Here is a 24,007-nt window from a genome sequence, read left to right on the forward strand (position 1 = left end):
ACTCACCCTCAAGCCGTTCGAGATGCATATGTCAATCATTTTTCAGACGAACACATTTTCAGTTATTTTAGAAAATGTCTTGGATCTTTCAGTGGTTATAATGTCAAGTTATGGGGTCCACCTCCTTCAAGTCCCAAAAATGTGCATGCATCCTTCACAAAAGTAATCCATCCGAATCCAGGGGGATAAACGAAGGCCTTCTGAGGGTAATCCGTGCGGTTTTGTCGTAAAAATATACATATTTAAAACTTTATAATGAAAATAACTGGCTTCCGGCAACGGTCGACGTGCGTTCACGGGAGATAGATGCCGGCGTATGACGTAGGATGTAGCGTTTGATTTAGCTATACTTCGTTCTACGTCACGACGCTTCCTACGCTACGTCCTATGCCATATGCCAGCATCTGTCTCCCGTGAACGCGTGTCGACCGTTGCCGGAAGCCAGATATTTTCATTTATAAAGTTTTAAATATGTATATTATAACGAGAAAACCGCACAGATTACCCTCAGCCTTTGTTTATCCTCCTGGAGTCGGATGGATTACTTTTGTGAAGGATGCATGCACATTTTTGGGACTTGAAGGAGGTGGACCCCATAACTTGACATTATAACTAATGAAAGATCTAAGACATTTTCTAAAATAACTGAAAATGTGTTCGTCTGAAAAATTATCATGGGTTTAATATAATTTTTGGCCGAACTAAGGCCTTTAAGCACATAAGAATTTAAGACATTAAGTTTTATTTAGCAAGCTTTTAACCACTGAAATAATAGATGGAAAAGTCCATTTACAGCCAATACAGGCAATTTACCATAGGAAATATGTGGTTTTCAAAGTTTTTTGACAGTTATAGCGCCACCTATGGTCCGATCTCCATAAAAATTTGCTTGCTTGTTTAGAATGTTATGACACATATGCTCATCAATTTTTGTGAAGTTCTGAGTTTTCCTTTAGGATTTATAGGCTTTTGAGTGTATTTTGTCACGCCCCTTTTTCTAAATGACCCTGTTACAGCCATCCAAATGCAAAAGTTCAACTTTTTTTAGATAATTATTTATCTAGAGAGTCCAGAGAATTGTCCTAGACTGGTTTGGTTCCGATCGGGCCAAAAACCAGGGACTAGTTCGCAAAAGTAGGTTTTGGACAAGATTCGACATAGCAGAAAATGTTTCCTGCCTAAATCGAAATTGGAGATACACATTTTGTCCGCCTCGAGCCAGGGATCACAGTGGTGTAAGACACTTGAGTCTAGAACAAGCGGTTATGAGCGATTTTGTACTTTTGGTTGATGTAGCGCCACCTATGGGCCAATCAGGGTCATACTCTGATAGGTTCTCCCCAAATTGAGGCCTACCATCTGGCCAGGTTTCAAGTCTCTAGGCCTTACGGTTTGGCCTGCACGATCAGTTTTACAATTACAGTAGGGTTTCAGCATTTTATGCTTGAACCCCTAATAATTATTATTTTAGAACAAAGATATATTCTCCCTTTAACTGAGATGTGAAATCTGTCTCTGACGCAATGACTGATGTTTTAAACCTTTTTCCTACAGCCATGTCTGTGTATAAGATTTGCGTTCTGATCAGATAAAGCTGACTTGTTTAGAAATACCTATTAAAAAGTTTGCCTACGTGAATATGTACAGGCCAAGATGACAGATGGCCGTAAATATCAAATTCTGTATGGGGGTTTTCTGAGAAAGGACTAAAATAACCAAAGAATTAGCATCGGGGTGTCTGGCAGAACACTTACTTTGATTGAATCTAATTAGTAAGGAGGAAAGTGGCACAGCAGCTTGCCGAACATGTGTCTGTGTGACTGATTCCTCCAACCTTTTCTCCACCTCCCTCCATCTGTGCTCATGTTATCATTCTTTTCTCCGTCACCCCTCGCTTCATTCCCCCATTGATCCCATTGGTGCGTAGCAGTGACATGTTTTGCCTCTATTTCTTGCCGACACTTGGGTAATTTGGTACAGTTGTATGGGGGTGGCGACAGGAATAGCTCCAGAGTTGTAGCGTGTGTGGGAGCGTTTTCCAGAGTGGAAGCTCCGTAAGGAAGGTGCCTTCTTCAAGTTGACTGCCAAGATGCATTTTTAGACCTGGCTGGAGAACACAATACTACTGAAATTGATGTCACTGGATGTATTTATAGATATTTACCTGAAATATTTTAATTTGACGCAATTGCGTCATTTTTGAGCTTCATCACCCTGAGAATATGTATCAGTCAATCCAAAAGTAAATGAAGTGAGCGTTTGGGAGTCAGCGCCTATGAACAACAACAATATGGGTAAAATGTCAGCTCTTTGGGTGTGAGTGCATCACACATTGACTAATGCGTCACTCAAACTGCATTTGACTGTTTGCCCCCACAATGACTACTTTGTTAAATGTGTTCACTTTTACGTCAACTCATTAAGGGCTGACGCATTGATGAAACTGGGGTGAACTTGATACTTTTTCAATGCATGTTTTAAAAATACATGCCGATAAATTGGCAGGATGGTGTTGGTATTTGTGCGCCCACTGCAGTGAGGTTGCATGTGCAGGAGGAAAAGAGTAATATGATATCAAAGTAATAGGCTGATAATCAGCAGGTAGATTTCTTTTCTCAGCCCTGTTCTAATTGCTAACTTACATCTGTATTTATCGAATAACAACTACGATAATTGCTCATAATTGCACTGGTAAAGGTACGTTAATGCTATATAATTAAAGACTGAAGTGCCTTTAGTTCAGTGTAATGAGAAAAGTGCAGTTTTGCCTAAATTGCTCAATTATTTAGGCCACGTGCATATGCGACTACAGTCTATTTCACAAGTCTGAATGCTTTGAGTGAACCAGGCACTCAAAGAAGCTTCAAATCTCTGAGGAATGAATCTTCCGGCATTAAATGTCAACCTTCTACAACCATAATGCCTTGGGCCATCAGAAAACATCTCCAGGCTTGTGTCTTAGAACTAAAGAAACTGTGCAGTTTGTGTTATCCTATTTCTATCTGACAGACGCTTTAAGTTTCATCTCGACCTTAATTTGTGATTCACTCGGCTGTTATCTCCAAAATCAATTTTGCCTGATTAAAATATAAGATTAGGTGATGTCTCTCCATATGCTAAAAACAGTTCGGGACATTTAACGTAGCTATAGATAATGAGGAGTTACGTCACAATGTTTTCACTCCGCGTTGCATTTCGGGAAGGCGCCGCCATATTAGAAGGATACGCTATCCGTTGCCATGGTTACTTCGACAGAGAGAGAGAGAGAGAGAGAGAGAGAGAGAGAGAGAGAGAGAGAGAGAGGAAAAAAGGCTCTATCAGAAGACACTAAATAACAACGCCAGGCAACATTATTTAGAGAAATTGCTTGACATCAATGTGTATGTGCTGGATGTGATGTGTAAAAATTCTGTATTATAAATTTTAAGGCCAGACAAATAGTTTGTTGAGGGTTGATTTGTAAAGAAGGACAACACGCCTGCGCACATATACAGACCCTTTCCAAAAAAATAGAATATCATGGAAAAGTTGATTTATTTCCATAATTCCATTCAAAACGTTAAACTTCCATAGATTATAGATTCAGAGCCCACAACTTAAACGATTTCAAGTATTTAGTTGTTTATTTGTACATAATTTGGGCTTCCAGCTCATAAAACCCACGAAAACAGGATTTAAAAAAATTAGGATATTACATGAAATCACACAGTAATTACACAGTGATACCACGGTCATTGAACCAGGTTTTGGTTATTTTGGCAGTGTGGGCAGGTGCAAATCCTGCTGGAAAATGAAGGAAGCATGAAGTGCTCTGAAAATGTCCTGGTAGACGGCTGCGCTGACTCTGGATTTAATAAAGCACAGTGGACCAAAGTCCTCTTTTCTGATGAGAGCAAATTTTGCATCTCGTTTGGAAACCAAGGTCCCAGAGTCTGGAGGAAGAATGGAGAGGCACACAATCCAAGATGCTTGAAGTCCAGTGTGAAGTTTCCACAGTCTGTGTTGGTTTGGGGAGCCATGTCATCGGCTGGTGTTGGTCCACTGTGCTGTCCACTCAACGCAGCCGTCTACCAGGACATTTCCAGAGCACTTCATGCTTCCTTCAGCAGACAAGCTTTATGGAGATGCTTCCATTATTTTCCAGCAGGATTTGCACCTGCCCACACTGCCAAAATAACCAAAACCTGGTTCAATGACCGTGGTATCACTGTGTAATTACTGTGTGATTTCATGTAATATTCCAATTTTTTGAAATCCTGTTTTCGTGGGTTTTATGAGCTGGAAGCCCAAATTATGTACAAATAAACAACTAAATACTTGAAATCATTTAAGTTTTGGGCACTGAATCTATAATCTATGGAAGTTTAACGTTTTGAATGAATTATGGAAATAAATAAACTTTTCCATGATATTCTAATTTTATGGAAAGGGTCTGTATGTTCAAACGCGCATAGAATAAACACATAATACGCATGTGCACGCCATCAGCGTTCTCGCAGGTTTGCGTTTTTAAAGTCTGAGAACTTAAGAGTTTTCTGTTAGAACGGTGTCGTGTTAGCAGCCCCTAAGTTAATAACTAATGATCGTTGTTACGGAAGTGAATCAATCAAAACTAACTTTAGCTGGATAATAACTTTATTCTATAAAGCCAACATAATCTCGGTTACTTTAATTTCCACTGTAAAGCTGCTTTGAAACAATCTATATTGTTAAAAATGGAAGGTGACTTGACGTGTATTTTTAGCATTTTATTTTAGATTAGAATTACTTGGGAACCACTAATCTAGTCAGAGACTTTTCCAAATTCACCTGAATGAGTGGGATTCAGCTCTCAGATTCACTACTCTATGGACCTTTGTTAGAGTAAAGGCCATATTTAAACTGATGCTAATAAAAAGATGGCTGAAAGGGACACGTGTATTTTTTTTTTAATATGTCATAGTTTTGTGTACCCCTCAACCCCGTTTTCATTTGTGTCAAATTAAATGGGTCATACTATGCTTTTTTACATCCAACTTTATTTAGTGTGTTGCTGTTTGAGCAAGAAAAAAGGTCTGCAAAGTTCCAAAGCTCAAAGTCACACCAAAGGGAGTCATTCTCTATATCAGTGCGCACTGAAAACCCAGGGTAGTCTTGAGTTTTCTTCCGGGAACAAAATGTTATAGTGTGTTAAAACTCATGGTTATAGTAAGGGACATTTCCCAAACATGCTCAAAGTGGTTGACCAATCACAAAACACTGGTCCAGCCGACCAATCAGAGCACATTGTGCTTTTCAGAAGGAGGGGCTTCATAGAGACAGGAACTAAACAGAGTGTTACTGACAGACTGGGAAGAGAGGAGCTGCAACAGAAAATTCAGATTTGTGAGATATACATGTAAACTCGCAAATAAAAAAGGTAATGTACTTTTTTCTCGTACTTGCAAGTTTATATCTCACAATTCGGACTTTTTAAAATTCCAAGATTATATCACACATGTCAGAATTGAGAGATAAAAAGTCGTAATTACCCTATTTGGTTTTGTATTGTATTTTTTGTATTGGGAACAAGCTTCCATATGTTTACCCTGCATCGCTCTCCACTGCAGTGAAATAATGAAAAATGCAACTATGTTTCCTTGTACAGATTTACTAACAAACTCATAAGGTATAAGATTTTCCCCTTATATTTAATTATAATATTAATAATAATATTAAAATTATTTTCAACATATTTTTAAATATAATTCATAGATGAAGGCTCTTTGTCTGATTTTGATATTAGTTTATAAACCTATAAAACAGAAATATTTGACTTGTATATACTGTATAAAGATGCCAGAGGTGGTTTTCTGCACAGTGCTGTTCACTCATCTCACTCGCACCCCTCTTGTATTCAAGACAACACCACGCTCTTTTCTTCTCCCAGCACAAGTCTGAGCCAATCAGAGCACAGAAACCAAAATTATAAGCAGTTCTAAAATATCAAACACAGATTTTGCATCAAAATGCACAGGAGATGCAAACACACACTCTGCAGTAATTCAATTCAAATGAAGGTGTGTTTCACTTGGAGACATTTGTGATGATACCAAGCTTTTGATAGACAAACAAGCTCGGGTGTTTCTTCAAAGGAGAGGAAGCTATACTTAAAGGAGAAGTTTATCCAAAAATGAAAATTCTGCCATTTATTCATCCTCATATCGTTCCGAACCTGTAAGAACACAAAAGAGGAGATGTATTAAAAAACACACCAAGACATACAGGAGTAATGATTTGATTTGGGGGTAAACTATCCTTTTAAAGGTGCAGTCACATTAGTGAATTTTCACAGGCAAAAATTGGTCCATTGACAATAGTGTAGAGATGTATGAAGCACTTCTCACATCAAAATCACTTTGTTTCAAACTAATCATCTTTTTGTTGGTCAATGAGGCAATTTGACATGACCAACTTGACTATGGGGGAAATCTGTATAGGGAAATGTTTTGCCCTATACGCAAAACTCCCGATTGGACGGATTCCTATTGGACTGACTGGATTTTGGGAAATTTCACAGAGCAATGGTAAATATGACTGTTTCTTAAGTCTGTTTTTTCCTCCCATCATCTTGATGTTTTTTCATTTAAGAAGATAGTTCACCCAAAAATGAAAATTCTGTCATTAATTAGCCTACACTCCCTCATATTGTTCCAAACCTGTAAGACTTTTGTTCATCTTCAGAACACAAATGAAGATATTTTTGATGAAATCTGAGTTTTCAGTCCCTCCATTAACAGCAACACAACCACCACTTTGACTCTTCAAAAAGTTCATAAAGAGATTTTAAAACTATGAGGTTTAGTCCAAATTTTCTGAAGAGACTCGATCGCTTTATATGATGAACAGATTGAATTTAGGCTTTTATTCACATATAAACATTGACCAGCGAACATAAACAGAAGCTCAAATGAACCTGCTTGATGCAAGAGAACAAACTCTTGCTGAAGCTCAAACGTGCTGCGTAACACGAGAATGAATCTCATTGGTTCACACATCATGAACATACTTCCGTTTACCACAGCTGATGTGTGAGTTCATGAATGTTTATTAGTATGTAACTATTTAAAACTGAATATTTTTCCCTTCCAGTTTTGTCAAGCATAGTCCTAAGTGACATTCATTATAATTGAGTTCAAAGTAACCTTTTTATTTAGAGTCCCACAGCAATCTCTCGCGATTGTTTCTGAGAACGAGGCTTGTCTAGACTCGACTGCGGGTGGGTGGGGGAGCGGTCGGGGGAGTCAGAAAGGGACAGTTTGTCGTTCACCTGACGTTTGCAGTGCTCTCAGACAGCACTCCTGGACCCCCCTTCCTCCTTTCTCCATCATTGCCTCCCACCTGCTCTTTCCATCTCTCTTCCCTCACAACCTCCCGCATTAAAATAGGGCAACTGTTGCATAAGCATTGGAGGAGTGGGGGAGACGGATGCGAAGAGCTGGAGAAAATGTGGGGGTTGAGAGAAAGAATTGCTGGAGACTGATGGATATGCAGAGAGGTGGAAGAGAAAGCATACAATCTCTCTCTCTCTCTCCCTAAACCAGCGCTGTGTCTCTCTGTCTGGCATGCGGCCTGCTGAAAGTAGGCTATGTTTGACGCGCTTGAGGTTTACGCTGTCTGAGTCACACTACGCAGCTGAATACTAAACCCACTGATTGCATTTCTGTAATGCTGGAGCCCGCCGGATTGCACAGTCTTGCATTGAACAAAATGGCAATTCATGTTCTTCTACACAATGGAATGACAGTGATAGCTGGATTTAGACAGACAATTGGCGACGTTGAATTTAAATTATGGCGTGACGTTCACGTCAGATTGAACTTTTTATTTATTTAAACAAACGGTTCTGTTCAATCACTTATCAGTGTTTATTTCCTAAAACACATTCCAGAGGTCTGATTTTGTTCTGAATGCGGAAAATAGTTCCATCGTGCCGCGGGTTTATCAAAGACGGCACGCAGTTTCCTTTTCCTTTACAGTTTCCTCGAACACTCAGACGGGAATCCTGAAGGGAAGTTGTGAATGTAATGGAGAATCACATAACTCCCGTCACTGGTCTGCGGTCTAATATTGTGCAATCAAAAATATGTGATTGTGTTGGTCAGGGTCACTCAGACCAGACCACGCTGTTACCTCTAGGATGTTTATGAAGAACTATAAGGGTTTCAAAACTGGGTTTTCACAGGAATGCCATATAGAAGAACCATGTTGTGTTCCCCAAATAAGCTTTCAGAGAACAGTTGCTAAAAGAACCATTGTTTTCTTAATTTTAATAATCTAAAGAACCTTTTGTGCAATGGAAAGTGGATGTGAAAAGTTCTTCATGGAGCCATGCCAATACAGACCAGTAGGCCAATCCTTATTTTGTGCCCTCAGCCACATGGGATTTGTTAAAGCAACAACTTAAAGAGATAGTTCACTTGAAAATGAACATTCTGTCATCATTTAATCACCTTCAAGTTGTTTCAAACCTGTATGAATTTCTTTCTTCTGCTGCCAGACAGTTGATGGACCCCATTGACTTCCATAGTAGGAAAAGAATACTATGGAAGTCAATGGGGTCCATCAACTGACAGTTCTTCAAAATATCTTTCTTTGTGTTCAGCAGAAGAAAGAAATTCATACAGGTTTGAAACAACTTGAGGATGAGTAAATGATGACAGAATTTTCATTTTTAAGTGAACTATTCCTTTAAAGTCCAGTTTGTCTAAACAAGTTATCAGGAAAAAAAAAGCACACAGATGCAGGGGAGCGAATCACGTGACTCTAAATTCCGCAGCTTCTCTCTCGCATTCTTTGGGAGCAGACGTACACGCGTGGCGAACCCGGACGATGAGAACACAGGGGAGGTAGAGCAATGACCTCATGCTGTCTGCCCCTCCAGATGTTTCCAGACACGACTGAGAGTTTCCCCATTTACCAGACAGAAGCAAAGGGAGAAAAAAAGGAGACTCGTTTCTTTATGGGGTGTGATGGATAAAGATAATATGTTATATAATATGTAGATATCCAAAAGAATCCAATCTGGAAACGGGACAACTTCCCCAAATGTTTAACATATGTTGAAAAATGTGAAAGATCAGCGATTACCTTAGATCCCACATGCTACTCTTTCAGAAAATAAAGTACATAATTGTACCTTTAGGTGTACAATGGCTTGTCACTGGGGCTGTACCTTAACCTTTAAAAGAAACGGTACATATATGTAACTTTAAATGCTTTTTGACCCTCAAAAAGGTACATATATGTACCTTGAGGTCCAACAATAAAGCCCTATGGGGTAAGTTAGTGTAGGTTGTACCTGGTTTAGATTTAGATTTAGAGTTAGATCAGTGTACACACCCCCTCCAAACACACTTGGTGGCCTCAGCAAACTTTAAAGAGGGGCATAAGATAATTTAAAACCATTTAAAATAAGGCAAAATACAACAAAAATCAAGATCTAATTCACACCCTTAACAATTATTATTATTATTTTTTTATTTTTTTTTTTGAGAAGAACCAGGATTATATACATTTTAAGTTCTAAAATATTTTACAGAGCATAAATTGTGAGTAAAAAAAAAAATTTTTTTTAAATCCTTTTTTTAAATATGAAGAATATTCTGCTTTTAAAACTTCTGGAATTCTGAAACTTATTTTAATTATAATTTTTAAGTTAGTTTCTATGGATACTCCTACCCTTGGTTTCACATGCTTAAAGTCTCAGACTAAAATGCATGTTTGAGTTGTTTTAACTGAAAGCAACTTATTATGTCAGAGTCATTGTTTTGTCTCAAGATGCACAACAGTAATTTAATCTAAGTCAGTTTTATAAAAAGCCACTTAAATGTCCTAATTGAACTAAGGTTGAATCTTGGCTTAATCTAAACCCTGTCTGTAAAACCAGGCCATAGTGTCTTTAAATAAAACTAAAACAAAAGGAAAACATAACTATTATTATTGTTGACCCTTTTCACAGACTGTGCATTTCCACAGTTATCAGCATCACAAATCCAAGTTTTTCATATTTTCATAATAAATTTATTATCCATTTATAACGCTTTGTGTTTGGAAGTTAATAAAAAAAATGTAAAAAATTAAAAATTAACACTGCTTCAAGGGTGTTTATAATACGATGGCTAATAGAGTGACAGCAAATCTGAACAATCTCTCGATATTTATTCCCTCTTTTGGAAAGTCGTGGAAAAGCTATCAAGCATTTTATCCTTTGCTAATGGAGCAAATGGGAAATCTCACCATTATAGAAGTTTACCCAACTACTACGACCGCTTCTGGGAACCCCAGAAATGTGAAAAAGATCCTTGTGGGTCAAAAAGATTGAGAACCACTGCTCTAAAACTATCAGAGAGGTTTATCAATCGGGTGATTGTAAGATTTAAGCTCATCTTCACAACAGAGACTATTTCCTAACACATTAGCATTGCACTCACTGTACTTTATGCTTTAATGCAAGTATTGTTTTCTTAACTTCACAACATGTCCGCAGGGAAGCCTGTGTTAATGGAGGATACAGCAGCAGACAGTCAGTTTCAGTTCAACTGCAGATGTTCCAGTTCTCTACAACTCCGTCCGTCTGTGCAAACACAGTCGTCTACACCCAGAAAGTAAACGAAGGTCCAGGGCAATAACCATAGATGTATAAAATGCAATAACACACTGTTGTGCGGTTTTCTTCGAGAATGCACAGAGTATTATGAGACCGTTTCGGCTCATTGGGAAGTTAGAGAAAGAGGTTATGCAACGCTGTTAGGGTGAGGATGCCAAGATGGGTGTCAACAACACAGAGCTATTGTGGGATGGGCCTTGCTGTTGCCTGGTTACAAATATTTTGGGCAGGGAACCAGGCAAACATGTCCCGCCTCTCCAGGAAACAAGACACTCTCGTGATTGATGCAGGGGTTCAAGTTGTACAAAGAGCGGAGAGAGAAAAACAGAGAGAGAAAACAAAACACATGGCCCTCCCCTGCATTATGGAACTTTTTTTTTTGGAGCAAGATGGCAAGGGTTAATTAAAAAAAACAAGGCAGACAATATGGCTCTTAAGTAATGGCAAAACAGGACAACTAAGCTTTATTTTTGCATAAAGCCAAATGAATGCATGAGAACACCCAAGACCCGGGAGCGCAGTTGGGCTGTTTGAACTGAAATGCAAATAAACATATTTTCCTATTCATTGTTCTGCCAGTAACTCACAAACTGCAGCAACTGTAGTCACGTATAGAAACAACAAAACATGTGCCGATCGCCTGAGTAAACTCTTTGTGCATGCGAGTTTGTGATTACAGGACAAATCAGCACGCTAAATGACATATGTTGTCTCTTGGGTTAACTTAACTAAGAGAGAAACACATTTTTATTTATACAGCAGGTTTAAAACCGCTGATACGTTTAATAAAAACTTTAAAAAAGGAGCAAACTTCTAATATAGCATAGGTGCATAAGCTATTAAAAAGCATTCAAAAAATGATAAATTAGCTATTAAACATTAAAACGATTAAAAAATACAGTAAAAATAACCTTATACACATATGTATAGAACACACTAAATGTTGGCAGCCTGTTTTAGTCCTGTTCTAGAGATTTCCATATCATCAGTCTTTTACTAGAGCTTTAATGACTTGCAGTGTCAATCAATTCTGAGTCATTTTTTGTTCTTCACACCACGGCTTCTGTCTTTGGAACAGCTAGACTGTCAATGCATTAACAGAATTTTTTATTAATATTCTGTTGTAGTTCATCCACTTTCTGGTTTTGTCGGTTTGTCCAGTTGATTTACTGCAGAGACTGCACCTCTTAAATCAGTGATGTTCAATCTTCTGGGGATCCATGCACTGACATGTGTTGAATAAATAAGGCAAAGCATTGCAAACTAAGTATGTACAGAGTTTTACTAGTTAAGTATTTTGACAACAACTTTGTTGTAGTATCGGCAAAAAGACAACTGTAAACATTATACACAATATACAACAGTTAAGTGAAAATCTCATAACTTGATGTATATGATCATTACCTTTTATAACATTTGCATAGTTCATTTTACTGTTTCATGCCAAAAGCTGTCAAGAACCCGGTCTATGTCACGCTTTAAATGCACCAATGGTAATTCTGGGGTCTAATGGCATGATTTATTGAATTTTTTTTTATCTTGTTATTTCTATTTAATTTCCAAATTAATTGCACTATTTCTTTGCTGTTGGTTGTGGATAACTAGATGCAATTATGTCTCATGTAAAACATGAAACAATTTCCTTGTACAATAGCAACCAAATCTACTCTGTATTAAAAAAAATTGTTTATTTTAGCTTTATTATAGGCCTTAGTTTAATTAGCTTTTATAAACTTGCCTTAGAAAAACAAAAATGTGCATCTTGAGACCAAACAATGGCACTGATATATTTTAAGATATGACAGGCCAAGTTGCTTTCAGTTAAAACAACTCAAACATGCATTTTGGGGGGATAACAGATCAAAGATAACTTTGGTAACAGATTAAAGAATGCTTGATGTATAAAGAGGAGTGCATTACATTTCCTTTTTAAATAAGCTGTATAATATATTGAGTTAATTACAGTAGCTAGATAAACTAATAATGTCTTAATCAAAAATATGCCACTATGTTCAAGTTGTCCACATTCAGCCAATAGTTTGTGCATTGAATTAAACCAGTTACACCTGGATTTCCTGCTGTGTAAGCAACATGTTTCAATTATATAAGAACTACGTTTTGTTTAACTATTGTGCATATCTAGATCTAAAAACCTTAAACCTGATTTAATATCGGTGGCTTGTTTTATAGAATATCAACTACTTAAAATATGCCTGATCCATGTAGTAAAGTAAAATAGCCACCAGCCAGTCTTTTGTGTTTATGCAAACCTAGAGTTACTCAACAGACATAAACATACTAGTTGGCATAAATTGTGTAAAAGATCCAATAAGTATGATTTATTGTGGACTATAACAGGCAAACTAGGTTTTGAAATCATTAATTTTATTACTAACATGACGGCTACTATCCGTCTGCAACAGTTGCACGGATATGTAGACGGGACGATTAGCACGCTAGCTAAAAAAAAAAGAAAAGATTAGCACGCTAGCTACAGCTAATGGGACTAACTACAAAAATAAACTACGACTAAAAAAAGCCTACGTGTGGTTTACTCATAATAAACTAAAACATGTAACTATGCGCCTTTTGATGTCTTGTAAAAAGAAGAATGTAAACACACACACACACAACTGAAAGCGCGCTTTCCCACAGGCAAAACTCTCACAGTTTAACCACTGTGTGTGTGGCTGTGCCGCCCCTTTAAGGGTTACCGCGGAAACCGGTTGCTACGCAGCAAAAACAAAAAAGTACCAATCGTCGTGACGTCCTTGCGTCAGACGCGCGGGAACGCCGTTTCCTCGGCGACGAGACGTTGTATACATACGCAGGTTTGGTTGTAAACGTCGCGGGATTGTTTGCTTTAAAGAATCCGTTTACTTGGTTTTGCATTAAACCATAGATCGTGAGACGGTTAACAGGAGTTTGTTTATTATTATCGTATTGTTTCCCTCGGTCTGTACATTTCCTGACTGGAATGGAAATGTTATAATGCAGATCAACGGAATTTAAAGAGACAGTTCACTCAAAATGAAAAATCACAATGTACTTATTCCTGATGTCGTTCCAACACAGTATGCATTTCTTTTGATTGTTAAACTAAAATACGTTAGTGTTAATGAATTTATTTCGCTTGTTTAACAAGTGACTGTGAGCCTCACACACCACAATTAGACAGGATAACAGTCACCATTCATTTTTATTGCAGTGAAAGTGAATGCATTCTGAAAAATGCCGGGTTGTTTCAACGGTAAAACAAACACAACTTGGATTTTTGGGTTTAAAATCTAATTTAAAGTCCATATTTCCAGAATGCATTCACTTTCACTACAATGAAAATGAATGGTGACTGTTATCCTGTCTTACAACACATTCTGTGGTCCACAGAAAAACGGGGAAAGGGTTTGGTGAGTAATTTAAATGATGACTTTTCATCTCAGTCACAGCTAAGTCTCAAATTTTCCAAGTTATCAAACTAACATGTTATTTGCATTAACAAACGGGCCGCCTAAAGCACCTGCCACTGATTTAACGCTATAGATGCGTCTCCTTATCTAGTTCATCTTTAAACATCCCACATATAATTTCTCTGACGTTTTAACGTGGATCTGATGGATTTTGATAAAATGTTTGAAGTATCCTACTCCGCATTAGTCATTCTTGTTCGGTCGTTATAACGTCTCGCACAGGACACGGCGTTCTCCGCCGGTGACGCTCAAGAGCTGCTGACTAATTGTTGTTTTCCCCACCCTTCCTTTCCTTGCCCACCGTCGAGATGTAGCCTAAGGTATTGGTTAGTACACCGTTTTACCTTGCATAATTATACCACGTTTATTTGAGTGCGTTACCTTACTGATAAGCCACGCTCGTTTCCCTGCACACAGAGCAATGAATCACCTTTGTTCCTACATGAAGTGAAATGTGACAGTAGCCTATAGTGACACTCACTATGACTTCCGTCACTACATCCCACTGCCCGGCCTGGAACTTGTACTACATGCTTCTAGTAAATGGCGCATAATAATGAGCGCTTTGTTTGCTGAACAAGATCCCACTGATCGCCGTGCATTATCATTTTAAGCACATACGAGATTGTCTTAAAACTAGGATGTCATTGAATATAACAACTGTAATTATAACATATTTATATAACATGATAATAACAAAGAGATGGACGCATATAGTTCCCACACTTACCCACAACAGAAAACAGGCAATGTAAATCACTGCACCGACCGGTTCTCAAGACTGTTAGCAGCGAGTGAAGATCCAGTGTATCGGGGAATCCGCGGGGCGTGTCGCTGAGAAGTTTACAAGTGAGTCAAAACAGCTGAAAGAGGGTTTCCCTCGTGTGCTACTGCTTACCTCAGCAAAATATCCTTCTTAAATTAGCTTTACCATTGCTTAGGTGTTTTATATAGGTGTGCCATATGCATATGCACATCTTTTTTGAGTCAGTATAATGTAATGTAAGATGAAATGACTTAAATATCCAAGTTGACTGTACTTAAAAAATTAAGGCAGCAACTTATATATATATATATATATATATATATAGGCCTACTGTATATATAAACACACACACACACACACATATACATATATGCACTATAAATAATGCTAAACTGAAAAACTTAAGTAAATGTGCCATAGTTAAAACATGCAAAATAAAAACTGACTAAAATCGAGTAGACATGGCAAATTATTGTGACTACTTAAATTGAATATGATATTACACTATACAATTACGTTTTTGTTCAGCGTATAGTTTTCATAGCTCTAAACAGAAACAAGTTTTTTTTATTATTATTATTCTGTTCCGATCTCTTGTCTTTAATGATTAATATTAGTCTACGTTTTAAGTGTAATTTAAATATACAGTGTATAGTAAAATAATTTAGGAGAGAAAATGGTTTATTTAAACCTGATATATAAATGACATAAAGCTACAGTTAAACATAAAGCATGTTAGGCCAATAATGTAGGAGAGAAAACAGGTCAAATAATTTAGGAGAGAAAATTGTTTATTTAGAGCTGATAAAGTGACATAGAAATGACATAAAGCTACAGTTAAACATAACGCATTTTTAGGCAAAATATGTGCAAACCGTGTCGTTTCTAAATATTGTCCGCGAAAACCATGTAACACTTAAAAATATCTTGTGGAAGTAATAGTAAACGTACCTATTCTTGACCGCGAGCTCTTCTCGTCTCTTTCTGTGGGTGAGGGAATCCCTTACACGTCATATCGCTTAGATACCGAAAACAAAAACAGTGCTTTTAGACCATATATGGGCATCTACGTCAGCGGAACACCAGTAAGAGGAGGAGCCAGGACTCCCTACTTTACAATGCGTTCTCAGGCTTCATTCACAAGAGCGCTTCGCTGCTGCCGAAACACCGCACACTTTCTACTCCCGTTTATAATATAAACACATGCCGGATTATTTTTTATGGATTTATAAATGCACATTTCACGGATTGTACCAAGACCTGGGAAGTGTTATCCAAGGAGCGATTGGAATATAGAAGTTTCCTCCAGCAGGGAACTGGATTGATGTCTTAATGCAACTATTTTGGAAAGAGACCAAGGGCATCTTCACGAAGACTCCAAATAAAACTGGTTACGGTAGGTGACTTTAATATAGGCTGATGAAACATATTTAAATACAACGCACCCGGTTTCGCTTTTATAGTGCATTACGGTTTACAAAAGCAAATAGTTAATGCCCTGGCAAAACGCTTCAGGTGTGTCTTGTGTTGCGTGACAGGTGACTACCCGTTCTCACCGGGCACACTAGGTGTTTCGGCTTCTTTCGGCTCCACCGGGGAGATGTATCAGGGGTTCCCCGGAGACCCCGACACCGGCTCCCGTGGAAGCTCATCTCCTTCTCTTGAATCTCAGTACCTGTCTTCCGTGGAATCCTTCGGGAGTCCGCCCACCACCAGCGCACCGCAAGTAAGTCACAGTATTTAACGCATTTAAACATCGTATAGCTACAAATAATTGTTCCGCTAAACAGCACGGTCGCTGCGAGATTCGTGTCTGAGTGAAGCTGCAAAGGCTATGCATTTGATGTATTTAGCGTGTGTTTAGATGTGTAAAGTCGGAATAGAATTGAATAGAATACTGACATGTCAGCATGCGCGCGGAATCAGGCCGGTAGCAACGTGGTGGGTTTACAGCAGCACGCCGAGAAACAGATGACAAACCGTGGAACTCTCCGACTCGCGCATTCGAAGCTCCGCCTCGCGCTCGCTGCTACTGCTCTACTGCGTGACGTCAATGCGTTCTATTTTGGAGTGTTACGTTGGGTTGCTAAGGGGAACACCGGGGGTGTGACGGGGGCGGAGGAACAGGCACGGGAGGGCGACTCTAGGCCGCTGATTGGCTGCGTCACACTGCGCACGCTCTGCCTAACACGCTTTCATATGAATATTAATTAAACTTGGACTCGCAACTGGCATCACTGAAAAAAAAAAAAAAAAAACCCCTACTAATATAGTTTTGTCTCCTAAATATGTTTTAAAGGGATAGTTCACCCCAAAATGAAAACTGTGTCATCATTTACTCACTCTCATGTTGTTCTAAGCCTGTATGAGTTTCTGTCTTCTGGTGAACACAGAAGAAGATCTGTTTAAGAATGTATTTGACGGTAGCCATTGACTTCTGTGTTCGTGAGGGTGGGTGAATGATGACACAATTTTCATTTTTGAACGAACTATCTCTTTAATAGTCGTGCACAGATCATTTATTAAATGGCTAAATAGTCACTGGAACTCTTTCTCACAAAACAGAAAGCTCTGATAAGGATCCATGTTTTTTAAAATGTTTGATTGATTCTATTTTCATAATGTTTAGTCTGTTATCTTTATATGGAGGCACTGGAAAATCCAGCTTTACCGCAGTGTTATTTTCGTATCGTTGATATTCTATTATAGTTTTTGTTAATATTTTGAATTAGACTTAATTTTTATATTGGCGGGGGGGGAAATCGTTTTTGTTTTCTTCTTCATATTTAGCTTACAATGAAAAATTGGCGTAGAAACTATTTTCGTTTTCACTCGGAAATTGCTAGTAAATTTTACAATTAATTACAAAGGAACTGCAAGTAACACATTGAATTAAACATGACATTTTGAAGTGGAACGATTGAAATAGTATTTTCCTGTAAAACATACTGCAATAATCCTTGTTGCATTCCCAACTTCGAAAAATTATTTCTAAAGTGTAGTTTGTATACATTTTTATTTTATTTCATTTTAGGGAAACAATTTATTTTACAGTGTCCTTATTACACATGTTACATGTAGTTACCATAGTAATAACAGTCAATTCTGCGTAATTACATGCAACTAACCCTCAACCAAACCCTAATCCTACCCTAACCCTATAGTAAAAACATGTAGTTAACTAACATTACTCAGTACTTAAATGTATAACTACACTGTAACATTGACAACCTTAAATAAAGTGTAACTCATTTTAGTTATTTTAGCATTTCAAGTAAACTGAATGAAAATGAGAAAGTGTTGCCTTAGCTGAAATAATTGTATTTCAGTTAACATTTAATTTGTTTACATTTTTTATGTTTTAGTTAACAATATTAATCCTGTGGATGCCAAGTTGGTGAGGCCCATAGTTTTATGCTGCTTATTTCTTCTGATTCCAGGAGTGTGTATCAGCCACTGGCGGGGTAGCGTTGGGTGGAGGGTCGACCAGCACCGGGGCAGGGGTGGACATGCCCAGCTCATTTGTACCCACAGTGACGGCCATCACCACCAGCCAGGATCTGCAGTGGATGGTGCAGCCCACTCTCATCTCCTCCATGGCCCCGGGGCAAAGCGGCTCAGGCTCCAGCACCATGACACAGGCCGTTGCCTTGGATCCCTACGACCTCCCAGGCCCGAGCTTTTCATCCCCGGGAAGCTTCACCCCACCAAGCTCGGATACCCCTGGCCCGGTGCGACAGTCTCGGAGCCGGCGTCGTGCGCGGGATGAAGCGGTGAGTGGGGACCATGACGTTTGATTCGAAAAGCCTAAAACAAGGTTTAATAAGATACTGAATTTGTTCTGTTTCCAGCTGACCCCTGAGGAGGAGGAGAAAAGACGTGTGAGACGAGAGAGAAATAAACTGGCCGCCGCTAAGTGTAGGAACCGACGGCGTGAGCTCACAGACAGGTTACAGTCGGTGAGCGATGCTGTACTCACACATAATTACACTTGTTACATTACATCCCATGCAATATTTGATCCATCATAACAGGCAGCATAATTACTGGATTCATAACATGCCATTCTGCTCTTTACAATGATAGTTTGTAAATGATACCAACGCACATGTGCATTGTAATTTGAAAGGGCTAGCATATAAACCCGCCGTAATTATACTGTGGGAACAGAGTTTAGCAATTTCGCAATTAAGAAAATAACGTTTATTTGTGTTGTTGCTCTCTGAAACTATAGCAACACGCACTTTGAAGTAGTGCTTTAAGGAAAGCCTTGTTTTTGTGCTCATTTCATGTGATCATATAATCTCTGTCCCCTTGTGTCCCTCCTCTTGTCTCTCCAACACTAGGAGACAGACATTTTGGAGGAGGAGAAGGCCGAGCTAGAGGCGGAAATATCCGAGCTGCAGAAGGAGAAGGAGCGTCTGGAGTTCGTCCTGGTCGCCCACCAACCCGGTTGCAAAATGCCCTATCAGGACCAGCCCCCCGCTCCGCTGCCGCAGACGTCCCCACAGGCGCCTTCTGTCTCCGTGGTGGGTTTGACTGTGAAGGAGGACTCTTTCTACCTGCCGCCCGCCTACTCGTCCCACCACCACCACCACCACCACCAACACCACCACCAACAACAACAGCAGCAACAGCACATCCCGGTTTCACAGCCCACGCAGACACAGCCGGCCCCAGCACAACAACAGCAGCCAGGGATGATGCAGGAGGTAGCCTTTTCTAGTTCTTTCTATGGGCAGGGCCAGCCGGCGCCGGACGGCCCGTGTCTTGTTGCCGACGGTGGCGGTAACCCTGACGCCGGCAGCTACATCCCCTCATACACATCTTCATTTGTGTTCACCTACCCAGAGGGAGCCTGCGGGGCCAGCGCTAACCAGCGAACCAGCAGCAGCGATCAGTCGTCTGATTCCCTGAACTCACCCTCGCTTCTTGCGCTCTGAGAGCTCTGCATATCTCTGCTTGCCTATCGACAGCACCACATATGTACACACACATTCAAACGTCCACCATCACACCTCTCAGACATCGCATTGATCGTTCACAGTTAAGCCCTGCGAGGCCCAGATGCGTTAGTGTCTGAGTGACTTCATCAGATGATGTAAGTGTATATTAATTCACAATGAATTCAGGCTTAATATCAAGATGAGTCAGTAGCCCACACACACTTAAATTGTCATAGACATTTAAATCCGTTTGACACATATCAGTGCAAGCACATCTTTTATCTTTTTCTCGCTCCAGCTTACATTGGTGCACCATCTCCCTCCTTCTCTCTCTTCACGCCTGGTGCCTGCTGTGTATTTGGGGGTGGGGGGGCACTGAACTGCTTTGTGGGTTTTGTTTTGGGCTACCTTGCTACCCTTTCTCTCTCCATCCAGTTCATCCACACCTCGTCTGACGTCTTCCTATGACAAAAGAACATGACCACACACTCTCTACCTATCTCTCTTTTTTTTCTCCCTCCGTTGTCCATCTCCACATCTGTTTCTCCTCTCTCCTGTCTTTATGTACCTCTGGTTCTCACTGAAGCCTTCAGCCCCCGAGAGTCCGTTGGACCCTGAAAACCCATGGATCCTTGAGTGACACCACAAACCCCCCCTCGCACGGACCGACCCACAGAGGAACTTCACAATGAGCGGACAACTAAACGAACCAGCCACCGCGCGCAGATCAAACGCCGTCTCAGATGCCACCACACAGGCTAAAGGAACGGGACTCTTTACTCCTCCTCAGCGCTGAGGATTTGATTTGGGATGAGCGGAGGAAACACACTAGCTAGACCTCAGCAAGGCCGACAGAGGATCTGGAGGTATGAGATGATGAGAGTATTCGCATTGGTCACGCTCCACTGAGAGCTTTCACACCGTGTTACGCCCCTTTCCCCTTTCTTGGGGTTTCATTCTGTGTTTTAAACGATAGTATTATCTCAAAAGCGGCTTGTATGAGAGTGGATCTACACTCTGGGTTTGAAGAGCATTATAATGAGTTGACCCAAAACAAAACAAAAAATAAAGAGAAAAAAAAGGACAACCTCTTGGTTTTGGATGAGTGGCCTCTGTGCTTCTAAAAGTCCTTGACATTGTCCTTGAGTTGAGGCCTCTAGGCTTTGATTGTGAATGGAAGCCACAGAGGACCACATGTCCAGTTGATTTCTTTCTTTAGGGGGTTGTTCTTGTTCTTGTTGTTGTTGTTGTTGTTGTTAAAATGGAAAAAGCACAAATGTCGGCAGCAGAGGGAAGGAACACGTAACGGTGACCTACCTAAAGGACGGGATGTGCTTTTGAATATGAACTGTTTACTTTCCTGTGAATGTTTTTGATGTTTTGAGTTACTGTTTTTTTTTTTTTTTTTTCATGATGCTTTTTCTCTTTTGCTCTTGATTGTGCCGTTGCTGCCAAATGGAAGAATTTTGTGGGGCTTTTAGCTGCTCCTTCTGTTACTGTTGTCTTTCTGCAGTTATCACGAATATTGTTATTATGGTTATTATTATTATTATTTCATAATTATCTCATGTTGGCAACTAAAAAGGCATGTTGTGCACTATGAACCTTTTTTATGTCTAAAACTATATATATATAAATATATATTATGTATGCATATATATATACATATTCAGTGTATATATATACACAATGATTGTTATGTAATATATGAATGTTCAGAAAATGTTATTTTTGTCAATGAAGACAGAAGGGAGAGCTTGATGCACTTGGTTTTGGTTTAAATATAGATATTTTTCTAAAAGAACAAAAATATATTATAATAAACAATAACAGCCCCGCTTTACCTTAATATGAAAAGCATTGTCACTGCCTTTCATTGGAAACGTGTAATATGTATGATGACTGTATTGAAACTGTGGTGCACGTGTCAATGAGGTTGGTCCCACAGCCCTTGTTCATCAAACCCTGTGGACAAAACACACTGGACGCAAAATATCTATAAATGCATAAACAGATCAATAAATATGCTATAAAGAAAAAGAAGAAATGAATTGAGTGTCTCAATGTATTCTAGATGAGCATATGATATTCAGCTGTGTTTCTCAAGCAGTGGCGTTGCATTGATTTATCATGTCCAGTGTGTGCTGTCTGCCCTTTGGCTTGTGTGTGTGTGTGTGTGTGTGTGTGTGTGTGTGTGTGTGTGTGTGTGTGTGTGTGTGAGAGAGAGAGATAGTCCGGGCTTGATGGACAACTTTTAACCAGCCCTAATTAATTCATGTTACGGAAATGATCACAGAGATGGGAAGTATTTTGCAAACGGACGAGGTCCATTGTTCTCATTGACTTCTTCGTGTGGGATATTTTACGGGGTGGAAACAATAATATCTGTACAGTTGTTTAAATCGAAATGCCTTTTCTTGCTACATTTATATCCACAAGTGCACCAATGCCTTGTTGGTCGAATTTAGACCCAGAGGTTCAAATATAAGCAGAGAATGAGCTCTTGTCCAACAGAGCCATTTGATGAAGTTACGTTCTCATTTAGCATTGAAAACCGAATTATGGCGTCTCAAAGAGTGACGTAACGAAGGCAGAGCTGTGATTTCACAAAGTGGGACATTATATGATATCAGAAAGCACATTGTCAAACGTGTGTCACAACAGTTTTATGTTGTTTTGATTTTTCAGCTGTTGGTGCTTTTGTTCGAATATGATCTGTCTCTGATATTATAGCATAAGGAGATGTCGGTTAAATGATACAGTATCAGTGACTCTGTGGTCTTCCACTTTGCAGAAGCTCTTTGCTTAGATTAAGCTGCTCTAGCTATGGTCATCCTAGGTATTTTCAAATTCACAGTGCTTTGAATTGACACGGTGCAATGCAATATATCAGATACTCTGAACCATGTAGCAAATCAAGCGAATTGTATATGATAAAAGTCATTTCTGATGCTACAGTGTCACAGTGAAGATTTGAGACAACTTGGTTTGTCTTTCCAGTTTACCTTGTGTATGGTTTACTCTGCTGAAACCTCAGTGATGGGACAGTTATGTATGTCAGTGCACGGATTGATAAGTGAACTGTTTCACTTTCTAATGCACATTTTAAGATTGCCTTCAGTATGAGTGAAATAGAACTACTTGTTAAAGAGCTATTTCTCCTATCATCAAAGTTAGCTGTAACAAGACTCATCACAAAACATTTCAAACTGAAAATAACATGGTGCTTTTTCAATACTGTTTGTATATTCTTGACTGAGAAAGCTGATGACAGACGTGTCGTTGGAGATTTAAGGTTGTGTGTTTAGGGCACTCATGATTTCAGAGTGCTTTGCAGAGTGAGTTTCAGAGTTCTCATATTGAACAGCATATTTAATACATACTGAACAACCCTTGTGAATTATATAATCTGACGTTCTACCTTCCCTCTCTTTTCACCCTTTCTCCATTATGCTATATTTCTAGCCCTTTAATGAATGGAGAATGGCATTTCATATTGTTAGACTGTGAAATCTTGGTGTACTGTCCTATCTTATAATATCTTTGTATGACGTCCAATTTTTCTTGTAAAGGAAATGTCTACAAAATAAACATATTCACAAAGACTCTATCTGTTAGTTTTTCAAACATATTATAATATTTTTTTTTCATGGTATAAATTGAATCGGGTAATGCATTATTTTTATGTTTTCTTGATACACATGGTACATGTATTTACTATTGTAATAACTATAAATTAGGCATAATTACATGCAACTAACCCTAAACAAACCACCCTAACCCTATAGTAAGTACATGTAATTAATTAATATTACTCAGTACTTAAATGTATAACTACAATGTAACAGGGACACGTTAAAATGAAGTGTGACCATATTTTGGGGTCTGTGGCATCTGAAAACCTAGACACTCAAACATACAGTATATGATTTCATTTTGATGTTATTAATGAGCTTTTAACGGCATCTAGTGGATACAATAGAAACAGCACATTGAGTTATAAAATCAGAGAGATGGTTCATCCCCCCAAAAAATTCAGTATTATCATAATTTACTAACCCTTTTGTTGTTTATAAAGCCGTAAGGCGTTCTTTCACAGGTGAAAAAGAAAAACAGATGAGTAAGACAGAATTACACCATTAACTTGCATTGCATCTCTTTTCCGTGTAATGAATGGCGACTGAGGTTGTCATGGAACATT

The 24,007-nt window shown here is 39.0% G+C and overlaps 1 protein-coding gene across 2 annotated transcripts; it reads left to right on the plus strand.

Annotated features, from left to right (window-relative positions):
• Nucleotides 1–16,014: 16,014 nt before the first annotated feature.
• Nucleotides 16,015–23,408, plus strand: fosb (FBJ murine osteosarcoma viral oncogene homolog B). Of its 2 annotated transcripts, XM_081372590.1 has the most exons (6): nucleotides 16,015–16,256; nucleotides 16,399–16,586; nucleotides 18,301–18,633; nucleotides 18,712–18,819; nucleotides 19,207–19,572; nucleotides 19,712–23,408. In XM_081372590.1, exons 1-6 carry the CDS (start codon nucleotides 16,193–16,195, stop codon nucleotides 19,775–19,777), a joined length of 1,125 nt encoding a protein of 374 aa, XP_081228716.1. In that variant the 5' UTR covers nucleotides 16,015–16,192; the 3' UTR covers nucleotides 19,778–23,408. The 2 variants fall into 2 exon arrangements, with proteins under 2 accessions (XP_081228716.1, XP_081228715.1); XM_081372589.1 differs by having other exon boundaries at nucleotides 19,207–23,408.
• The last annotated feature ends 599 nt before the right edge of the window (nucleotides 23,409–24,007 follow it).

This window comes from Scardinius erythrophthalmus (genome assembly GCF_964197995.2).
Source record: "Scardinius erythrophthalmus genome assembly, chromosome: 8".
In the NCBI taxonomy this organism is placed as follows: domain Eukaryota; kingdom Metazoa; phylum Chordata; class Actinopteri; order Cypriniformes; family Leuciscidae; genus Scardinius; species Scardinius erythrophthalmus.

Excerpts from the sequence above, each read along its gene's own strand:
- fosb (XM_081372589.1), top strand. The coding sequence starts at position 16,193 with ATGCAACTATTTTGGAAAGAGACCAAGGGCATCTTCACGAAGACTCCA. Across the intron at positions 16,257-16,398 it reads TCCAAATAAAACTGGTTACG|GTGACTACCCGTTCTCACCG; the intron begins GTAGGTGACTTT and ends GTTGCGTGACAG. Across the intron at positions 16,587-18,300 it reads CCACCACCAGCGCACCGCAA|GAGTGTGTATCAGCCACTGG; the intron begins GTAAGTCACAGT and ends TTCTGATTCCAG.